Below are 11325 nucleotides of genomic sequence, written 5' to 3' on the forward strand. Positions count from 1 at the left end.
ATCTATTGAAGTCAAAAGGTTCATAAATTATTTATGTAAATCTATTGTCATTATTATCACTTTATATTAAATTATTTATGTAAAATACTCTTAAAAACATAATTTCTTAGTGTTGCATTTTGATATTTGGAAAAGATAAACTTACCAATTTTCAGCTTTGTCAAAACTTCAACTTGAGTAAGTTATTTTGTTAGGTAGTATATATAATAATAAAAAAATGAAATTATTTCAAATGAAATTGACATTTTTCAAGGAACTATATAACTAATTAATAAATAAATTGATTTTTTCCGATAAATTATATAAAAAAAAATTAGTTATAAGATTTTTTAAGATGTCTCAACTATATTATAAGTATCAACTGTTATTAAAAAGATAACAATGATGATAGTAATAGTAGTAATGTTGTGAGCATAATTCTATCATTCAGATTCTATAAATCCAAATTACAATTTAAATTAATTTTGTCTCATTGGAGATAAAAAAAAAAAAAGAATTTGCACATAAAATTTTTTAATTTTTTATGAAGTAGATATTTAAATGCTAAAACATTGATTCAATAGCTCATCTATTGATTTATAAATTTAAACTAGAAGAGAAAATAATAATAATAATAATAATAATAAATGTAAGTTATACTCTATTCTAAATTTATTTTTATTAATGCAAATGCATTGCATTGGGAATTGTCCCAATGCAATTTTGATGATTTTAAAGATTGCCAGGATTAGACAAACAGAGCATAAATACCATTCTCACAGCGCATGGTGAAAGTGATGCACACCCCAAATTAGTAAAACATGCCCACATCACACTTTTACTTGCACCTCTTCACATTTTTTTAATACCAAATATATTTAATAATATTGCTATATGTTCAAGAAAATTTATTTAATAGAACGAAGATTAGTTTAAAATAATTAATTAATTTGGTGCAGATAATTAAAAGAGGAAAATTACTCCTAATGTCCATAATGTTATTTCGATCGGTTTATTTTCTCATTAAATATAATAATAATAATAATAATAATAATAAAAAAAGGCTCTATATCATATAACGTGACATGTAGATATAAAAACATAATTTCTCAGAGGTTTTCTTGTGAGTTTAATTAATAATAAGAAATGGTTCGTTTTTCTGGCAAATTGGGATTCTTTCACGCAGAATCAGATCACGAGGAGAAAACCTTTTTATTTTTTATTTGGTTTTTGTGAAGGATGGTCCTGCTCTGCTTATCCTTTCACCTGACAACCCTAACCCTAACAATTCATCACTGCAACTTCATTTAGTTTATAATTATTATCTACCTTTTCAATAAATAAAAACTCTTTTCCTAAACAATTAATTCTTAATTTTTAAACAATTATCTTATAAAAATAAAATAGAAATTTGTAAATATTTGGAAAAAAAAAATTTTAAGTCCGGGAGATAAGTTTTATGAAGCCTCCTCCATTCCCAAATTTTATCAAATTTTCTACAAAAGAACAGCCAATGGAAATATTTTATGAAAGCGAGTTCAGAGTTCTACTCCTGATAATTTTTGAATGAAAGGAACGAAGAAATTGTAAATCAGTTCAAATTGACCTTAAAGAAAAAAGAATATAATAGTTTTGTGCCTCAAAAGAGCGTCTGAGATGCAGAATTTTTGACAAATGTGTTCTTAGAGAAGTCTCCTAAATAATATACAGCCTGGACCATGCAGCAATATCCCTTAGAGCCAACATTTTACCAAACTCTCTACAGTAAAAAAGACTCTCCCAACACAGTTAATATAACAAGGCATAACTTCTGACTTCTTAGATGGTAAATTTTCCGTAATTTTTTAACAATGAAGCTACAAAAAGGAAAAAACAAAACTCTTGCACTACAAGTTAATTCAAGATTTTCTAAAAACCACACTGAGCTAACTGCAGTCCTCCATAATGTTAATTCTATAAATTTCACAGTAAGATTAAACCAGGCAAGACCATCAGATCAAAATTCTTCTCTCTGATGCGTGCTCTGCAGTTCATACTTTATATCGGTTTCCCATAAAACCATTTTGATGCCTCGTTTTTGTTCAGGGGCTGCCATCATTAGTTTTGAACAAAGATTTGAAGTATAAATTGCTGTCTTCACCGAGAACCAGATGAAGCCCGTGGTTTGCCCTTCATTGAGTTCAAGTGTTGGGTGACAAAGATGACTCCCATCACAATCAAAAGGCAACCAACTAGTGTACTGAAGAAGAGGGCACCTGGTGTTCGTGTCTGTACAAAACCATACACTCCGTTCGATGTCACAACGATAATGTCAGTAAGTCCATCATTTGAGAAGTCTTCGCAGATTAGGGCATGGGTGGGTGGTGCTGGAAGATCAATTGTTGTTTGTATGCTTCCTCTTGGAGATATAACTACTGCCTCCTGATCTCCTGCTGCAAGAATCATTTGTTGATTGTCATGAAGTCGTAAAGTGAATGCTTTCAGTGTCGGGACAACTGTGCCACCTTCCATCATCCCTGATGGAGATGGAAGATTTGTCCAAGTCGCATCTGTCAACAGTTGCCATTGCCAGATTGCATCATGGCCATGCAAGCCAGGAGAGTATGATGTTACCTGAAAGATGTGGTTCATTTGTGACTCACCAATACGTCAGAAATATTTGTCTTAAAGCTAATAATTCAACCTAGTAAATAATTTATGTACACCACATAGGCTCCGATTTACCACTGGTATGGCTAAGGTGGTGTTAACTGAAAGTGCACGCAAAAAATTTAAGCACTGAATATTAGAAATTCCAAAGTTGTTCAAAAGTCCAATGACTAAATCTATTCAATGCAAATTTTAATTTTTGACTATCATTTTTTAAGTGAATTTTAGCTCAATGAATGTAGATTAAGTGTAATCAAATAATCATTTAAAATTTAATTCTAAACTACTGAATCAAAACAATTTCTTCACCAGATAAGGATGTAGCTACAAGAAATTAGAGTCAGGCCACAGCATACCTCCCCGCGATTTGTCAAGAAGATGACATCGCCATGACTTCCCTTGCGATGCCTATGGCCATCACTTCTTGGGATGAGAATAGGTGTTGCTACCTCCAATGAAGAGACGTCAGATGCTCGACCAAAATTCCTAGAGAACTCTCCATGTTGGAATAAGTTAAATGGGGAATGATGACATATTGAAGCATTAAAGAGTTGTTCTCGAACTGGTACACCAGAGGTCGCAACTGCCCAACAGGGTCGCAGCACTTCCATTGATCCACTAACGACAGTCTGCTCAGCTCCATTTCCCCCAACAGCCTGAAGAGAAAGAATCATGATACTGTGCCACTTTAGCACCCATATCTAGCCAACTTTTTCTAGTAATAAAATTGTCTTTCTCCAGCATTATTTTATAACTGGTCTATAGAAAGGATGTAAAGTATAAATAATGAAAGGCAATGTATTAATATTAGTATATTCAACTTGATTTAACCGTGGACCTGGGTTACTGTCATAACTAAATCATGCATTACGACAATGTCTTTAAGAAATAAATTTCTGTAAAAATAGAAGTGCATGGAAAAGAGAAAGTTAAACATAAAATTTGCAGATTAACAATGGATATATAACTCTAGGACCACAGAACCCATCAATTCAACTATTGTGATGCTTGTTAGTCTTGAAACTATCAATAAAGGACCACATAAATGTATCTGCAGTCGTATGAGTAGACCTTAGCAAAGGAGATATGGAATACTGGCACCTATGATGCATGGACACGGAAACGGACACGGGGAAACGGCATTTTCAAAAATATAAGAAACAGAAACGTGGGGGAAACGCATAAATATAAAAAATATAGGGGTTTATTTATAAAATTTAAAAATATAGGAATAAATATAAAAATAATTTAGAAAGAGTAAGCTTATAATTTTTAAAGGACAATCAGCCACAGTTAAAGTTTTCTAACTATAACTGAAAATAAATCATTATAATTTTATAAATCATATCCAAAAGAGAGAAAAAGATGTTTATAAATTCCATACTCAACAAAAGAAAAAAGAAAACAAAATATTCAAATGTTAAAATGGAAAAAGATAATGAAATTCTATTAAATTTGAAGTTTGAATATTGAAATTAAAAGTAGCATTATTTGTCCTTTCCCAAATAGGATTTGCAAATCATCCAAATTTAATTTGGATTTGAAATCTGATTTTTTTCTTTGATGCAAAAAACGTTTCTGGGGAGGGGAAAAGGGTGTCCGATTTTCAGTATTTATGGAAACCGACCCGACATGTGTCCGAGCTGTTTCCTGGTGTTTCTGTTTCCAAAATGCGGAAATGTCAAGCCTCTCGCGTGTCCGTGCAACACACACTGGCACTATGCAACATATGATTGAAAGGAAATAAACTGCAATATTTTGATCAAACCAGCAAAATTGAGATGTAGATAGAGCTCAATGAACAATAACTCCAACAGTCACCGATATAGTTCTTATTACAAGAATTGAGATACACATCAAATTGGAGAGAGAGAAGAAACAAACACACACCTGGACATGATCTAGGACACCATCCCCATTAATATCAGCATGAAGGCCACCTTCTTGCAGATGAAGCTGATGAAATTGATGAATTTCCATTGGACTTGTTAGACACAATAAATATATAAAAAAAAACATGACAAATTTATTGGTGGCTATAATGATATTATTGATGGAGCACACACAGATTTCATTTGTCCATAAACAGGCAAGCATAAAATAAAAAAGGCTGGCCATTCTCACTGTTTAATACTATTAAATTATGATATTAGGTTTGGCAGCTAGAAAAGTAACTTCCTTGGCAGCTGCATATTTACTAATTCACTAGTATGTTATAAAACACTCTTCTTGGAACAATGTTATGGCCTTTACTATCTACCTTACAAAGTGTGCGCCCAGATGCCAAATGAACAGCTTCTATCCCTTCTTTTTGATGAGCCACGACAACATTAGGAACCCACCAAAGCTGAGTGTAGTTTGTTATGGTTGGAATATAAGGTAATGACTGCATGAACAAAGTGAAGTGGGTTATGAGAAGAGTATAACATTTATAAGATAAATCCCAAAGGAAATTTTCGTGTGGATACTGCTACACGTGACCCCCCCCCCCCCCCCAACACACACACACACACACACACACACACAGCAAACTTGTTAGTGTGGTTTACAAGCATCAATCTGTTTTTTTCTCCCTATCTTTTATATTCTTTTCCTAGCAAGTAATAGATAGAACTGGCCCACCACATCTAACCAGTTCTACATTACAAGCAATTTCTGCTCAAGGAAATACTCAACCTACCAAACTTAAAATTTAACAAACAATATTCAAGTCACTCCTTTTTTATGGAATGGATTGTGTTCCTCAAATGACCAACTTTTCAGACCAAGTCTCAAACTCAGAATGAAAAGGTTAAAACCAAAATTTAATTTTTAAAATTCCATTTCAATTGAAAAAGCAGAATGAAATACAAAGGTGTGACTAATTCAGTAGCATATAAAGGATTTATGAGTGAACAGGCAAAAAAATTTATAATGGAACAGGTTCATGTATTTGCAAGGTGACATCAGGTTTGCAAATACTTGGAAAGACTCAAAAGGTAGTGAAAAGTGGAAAAGTATTTGATTACATAACTGCTTAGATGCTCAAACAATTATAAGCATTAGCAAATGTGATGGGCATAAAGGTTTAGAGGCACATGACTACATAATCAATGAATTATATGTCTGAGTAATTGGACAATGATAGAATAACCGAAAACCAATTCACTTCTTTGTTTTGATCTTGTGTCTTCTTTTATATGCTAACACCATAAAACTTCGCATGTCGACCAAAGCATGAACAAACTTCAAAGCATTGCAATTTGTCAGTATTATGGTATCCATATGATTTTACTATACGAAGAGATACTGACTGGTAAAGTTGCCAATAAATGAAATCATGGAGGTCAAATGAAAAAGGTGGTTACTTAGAAAGAGAACTATTTATTCTTATAAACAGTTATAAACAATTTTTTAAGCAAAGGCCATATATCAAAGGTAACCTGCACAGAACATCCAGCATATAACTTCAAGTTAACTAACTGTAGCAAGTTTCAACTATATCTAAACTGCATATAGACATGATAAACAACAGGCCATACCTTCTTAGATTTTGCTGAGCCAGCATAATTTGCAGCTTTTCCAATGATGTTAGAAATTTTTTTGGTCGAGTCCTTCCCAGGAGGATGATGCTCCTCAGGCTTGTGAAAAGGATAGTTTGTAGTCTTTCCTGGAACTTTTTTCAAAGTTTTTCTTTTGTGACGCCTGAAGTGCGCCAACTTCAATTTAGTATCTTCTCTCCTCTCCTGATATAAATACAAACATAGTATGAACCATTCCCATCATGAAGCATCTTATGAATTAAATGCATAAACAAAGGATATCTCATGTACTCACCCAATGATGTGGCATAACTCCAAGGATTGATTCCCTAAATTCCCTGCATTCAAACTAAGGTGCAATATGTCTCAGAGCTTCTATGAGAGCCAATAGAAGTAAAGAGGGAGTATAAGGACTCTTATCTACAGAGCAAATCATTTTGGGTTGAATATTAGTTTGGGGCTTCAAAATTTGTGATAGAAGCATATTCAAGTTGATTTCAATTTGAAACAATACAACAAAAGGACCGATTAAGATAAATCAATAGAATCCGAAACCTTAATATATACAATGGCTTCAATGACTATTTTAGAATAGTGTAAAAATAAAAATAATTACAGATATTAATATCAACAAAGAATTATGGTTTATATAAGAAATGGGCAAACAAAACTCGTAGAGTAGTTGTTTTCAAAATGGCTTCAAGGCCTACCTCTCCAGGTTGACGGCTATTTAGTGCATGCACATCAAGCTTGTAGTTATGTTGTGGAATTAGTTCGGATGCATCTGAAGATTGTGCTTCAATGTTCTAAACCACAAAAATGATGACATTAGTAATTGAAAAGATAGCTGATATTCTATACAAGTACTACAATAATATTATCAGGTATCAGGAAGGTGCTATCATGAATTGTAGTTTCCTACTCAATGTTATGATCATAATTTTTTGAGAAAAAGTAAGACAAAAAATAAATTGACCTTACAAATTCCCTCAAAATGAAGGTTTTGCAACCCTTCATAGGAGGGGGTTAGTGAAATCCCTCATTTTAATGAATCAGGAATTCTAAATCTTTTTTAGTGCATAGTTATCTTTCAATTTCACAGATTTTACTTGCATAGCGAACAAGGGAGATTTTACTAATACAAGCAATTGAAAGCTTATGAAAAACCTAGGTTGTCAATCCAAGGATTTCTTTTGGTCCCTATTCAAGTACAAGTAATAATAATTGATGAGCCAGTCACCTCATTCTTTCTGCTCCATCGAAGGACGCCAGTTCGACCAGCAAATGCATAAAAGGCAAAATGGCGTAAATTCACAGTTCCAGAGTTCTCTGAAGCCTACAAAGGATATAAAAAGGAATTTTAAGAATCTCACCACTAAAAGGAAACAAATAAAATAACATCAGATATGATTGCAACTGAGGAATAGGATACAGAGAGCTTGAAACAAAAAAGGCTACTATATAAATCAATTAGCACATGCCAAGACAAATAATTACAATAAATGCAAGAGGAGAAAATCTCTTCATATTATACAAGTATAATAAAAAGATTTTCAGTCAACACAAACCACCAGTGATTTTAGAATGATGTAATCTCAATACAATTGCATCAATGAAACGCCATAGACAAATGTTACATGAAGCCATTTAGATGGGATATGTATATATGCACATTAGTAATTGTATTTTCCTAATTCGAATTCTGAAGTGCACAGCCATCTTCACATATCTGTGATTCTCAAGAGTTCAATTCCAAGACAACTTTCTGTAAGGAATAACACCTAAAATTAGGACTTAATATTCAAACTACAAGGCAGAAGTGTCAATAATTTTGCACAATACTAGGATAGTGCGTCAGCTTTGGTGTAAGAGTAAGGTTGCATCATGGCTTGGAGTTCATGGGTTTAAACTTTTATTGTCCTAAGAGACACTATTAAGTCACATAATATGCAAGAAAGTTGGCCACCCTATATGTGTTTCAGTTGAGAAATGTTTTGTTCATAATTCCTTTCGGGCAAACAAAATAGATATAGGATTTACTTCACGTTAGAAGGTGTAATTCACGTTTAAGATGTCCATACCTCCTTCTCATTAGCACTTCTTCTATGCTGCTCAGCATTTCTCTCAGCTGTTCCAATTTCTTCAAATGGATCCAAGTAAATCTGGAAATGATAACCAGAGATATGCACACGTAAATGCATTTAAGTAATGATATTATTCAATTTATACAACCTTATAACATCTCTATGCAAACTATTTAAATTTATCAAGTCAACATGTTGAAAAAAAGTCAAGTCTCCATCATCTTCAATCTGGACCCACAGGTTAGCAAGGGCCGCATCAAAGGATACATAGAAACTTGCAGAAGTGAAACAGTAGGAAACAACGAAAACAGTAGGCAAAAAACTTGGGGAAACAAAAAATGACATGGCAAGCCCAATAATAAAACTTATTTAAGATTTCTATAGCCCCAAATAAAACGAATATTATTAGGAGATAACTTCTTTATTATTTCAAGTTCTACCTGTCAAACTTGAAAGCTATTACAGCAATAACGCTGAAACAAAAAAATATATGGCCTGGTGGAAACAAAGTAGAAATGATTAAATACAAAACAAAGTGCAACCTAAAATTACAAGAAACATACATGTGGTTGCACTTCCATTCTCCCACCAACAATAACCAATCCTGTATCACCATGCTTCAAGGTATAGTTACTTATTGAGATTGATATTTCCCTGTGGTGAGCATTATGTGGAAAATCCTCCTAAAAAAAAAGGTGTTAGTAAACAAGAAATTGCAAATACCGCACAGGCACAAGCACATTAGAGATTGACCTGCAAATTTGTTTCCCACAGCTTTTTGAGGTTGTGATCAAAGCACATCACTGTCCAACCTGAAGTAACCACAACCAACACCTGCTTTTGAGGTTGGCCTGGCTTATAAATTCTATCAATAACGCCAGCAGCCATGGCCACTGCCCGTCTACCAGATGCAACACGAATTTTGTCGGGCAACAATGACAACTCCGTAAGCACTCTCGCTTCACTGAACCCCTCGTCCACCCGCCTAGAATGAGGCTCCAATACCTAACACATACACCCAATTAATAAACCACCGATTTTCTACTGCCAGAGAAAGCAAAAAGGTTCAAAAATTAGATAAACGATTTTCAAAAGTACCTGAATTTTGGCATCATGAGTGGCAACAAGCACCTCCTTCTTTCCATCGCCGTTTAGATCGGCGACTATAGGCGGCGGGAGACGATCAGCTTCATATTTAATCGGAAAATCATCGGATAAATGAAACCATGCTTCTCTAAACGAGAAATCGCCTTCATGCTTTAAATCAAGAATTAATCCAACAAAAGAAATGCTTTAATTACAATTAGAAAACAGTAATTAGCAAAAACTCTATCAAAATAAAGGTGAAATTGAGGGTTTTAGGGTTTTGGAAATGATTATTAGTATTACCTGAAGAGAGAAGAAGATTGCAAAAGCTGAAAGCATAAGAATAGCTAAGTCACGTTTCCTCATGGTTGGCTTTCTCGTATTAATGGATCACGATCGCATGTTAAACATTCGATAAATTTCTCGTTTTGAGGAAGAGCTTCAGTGTCACAGCGATAAAATTAACACAGCTGAATAAAAATAAACTCAGGGAGTATCACAGGCCAAATAATCTATGATCTCTATCTATCGGGGGTGTCCATAAAACCCCCGCAGGTGCCCAGACCGATCTACAACCCAATTTTTAAGAGTCGATGGTTTGAGTTGATTTTTAAAATTAAAAAAAAAAAAAAAAAAAAAAAAATGAGCTTTCGGTTCGATTTATAATTCTATGGTGAAATCTTTGTCTAAACCGAACCTCCGTATATATTGAATAATAGATAATTTAATTCAATTTTTGAATGAAAATTTATTTTGTATTGCACAGTTTATATTGAATGATAATTATATCATAATCCCATACTAGTTAGATAAATTATATAATTATTTTATAAAAAGTTTAAATGTTAAAGGTTTTCATGAAATATATATATTATCAAAATTAACTACAAATTATACACGGGTGAAACTATAATTTTTTTTATAATTTGTATATTAATAAATGTAGAATAAATTAATACTTAAATTTATATGAATAGGTTGCTAAGTTAAACTGAATATTTTTTTTTTTTTTGAATATGCTCAGATGAACGTATAAAAAATAATTTAAAAAATTTTAACCACTATTTAAAATTATGTATGTTTTATGTGATTGTTTGTATATATCATTTTTTATGTTTAATATAGTAGTTTTTTTTCATTAACTAGATGAATGAGAAAATTTAATTTCTCTTCTTTTAAACCGTCTTCAATTCAAACCAAACTAAATGAATATATATATATATAACCACCTTTACACTTACATCGGTTACAACCAAATCCAAACAAACAATAGAAACGAAACAGAGAAAGGGGAGTTTAGAACATATATATATATATAAAAGCAATTTTTATAGATAATCCTATAACAATATTTATTGACATAGAATATCTATAGATATAATAATTATTAATTAATAATTAACAATATACGAATACTGACTCCATTCTTTTTATATAGATAAACTTTCTTCTTTTTTTTTTTTTTTTGTTCTTTTTATACAGACAAACTTTCTTATTTATAACATTGGAAAAAAAAGCTAATGTGAAAACCTTATTATTACTCGTCTTATTCTTTGTGCAAAGTTTTATTTAGGAGATTATAATGGTAATGACAGATAAAAGTTTAGATTAATATTAAATGTGAAGAAAATTTTGTAACATAGTTAGTTATTCTTTAAATTTACGTTGGAAAAAATAAATATGGTCCAATTAAGAAACTATGCTCTGATTAAATGAAACTTGAGTTTTTAAAGGACACAAAATTTAAAAATGGAGCATAGTTAAGGGTGTAAAATTGAGTTTCCAAAATTTAAATTTTTATCCCCTAATCAAATCTCTTAATATCCCATTTATTTGCAACACTAAAACAAATCACTCTTTTTTTTTTTTTTCATTATTTAATCAAGAAAGTTATTAAAGACAATTTTACATTTTAGAGGAAGAGTTAACGTATAAAATTACATATTTCAATTACACAATTAAAAATTTAATGTGTAGAATTTATATTTCAATTATCCATAATTAAA

At 32.1% G+C, this 11325-nt stretch overlaps 1 protein-coding gene across 1 annotated transcript; it reads right to left on the reverse strand.

Annotated features, from left to right (window-relative positions):
- Positions 1–1580: 1580 nt before the first annotated feature.
- On the reverse strand, positions 1581–9894 carry LOC105639070 (FG-GAP repeat-containing protein). The gene is made up of 13 exons (XM_012223009.4): positions 9623–9894; positions 9332–9490; positions 8987–9238; positions 8797–8916; positions 8231–8311; positions 7390–7485; positions 6860–6955; positions 6445–6498; positions 6150–6353; positions 4889–5014; positions 4519–4584; positions 2985–3284; positions 1581–2592 (listed from the first exon to the last, which is right to left on the reverse strand). Exons 1-13 carry the CDS (start codon positions 9683–9685, stop codon positions 2116–2118), a joined length of 2094 nt encoding a protein of 697 aa, XP_012078399.1. The 5' UTR covers positions 9686–9894; the 3' UTR covers positions 1581–2115.
- Positions 9895–11325: the final 1431 nt, after the last annotated feature.

This window comes from Jatropha curcas, chromosome 4 (assembly GCF_041381405.1).
Source record: "Jatropha curcas cultivar XTBG-Jc1 chromosome 4, XTBG_Jcur_1.0, whole genome shotgun sequence".
NCBI classification, from domain to species: Eukaryota; Viridiplantae; Streptophyta; class Magnoliopsida; order Malpighiales; family Euphorbiaceae; genus Jatropha; species Jatropha curcas.

Excerpts from the sequence above, each read along its gene's own strand:
- LOC105639070 (XM_012223009.4), bottom strand. The coding sequence starts at position 9,685 with ATGAGGAAACGTGACTTAGCTATTCTTATGCTTTCAGCTTTTGCAATC. Across the intron at positions 8,917-8,986 it reads TGTGGGAAACAAATTTGCAG|GAGGATTTTCCACATAATGC; the intron begins GTCAATCTCTAA and ends CTTTTTTTTTAG. Across the intron at positions 3,285-4,518 it reads GTGTCCTAGATCATGTCCAG|GCTGTTGGGGGAAATGGAGC; the intron begins GTGTGTGTTTGT and ends CTTTCTCTTCAG.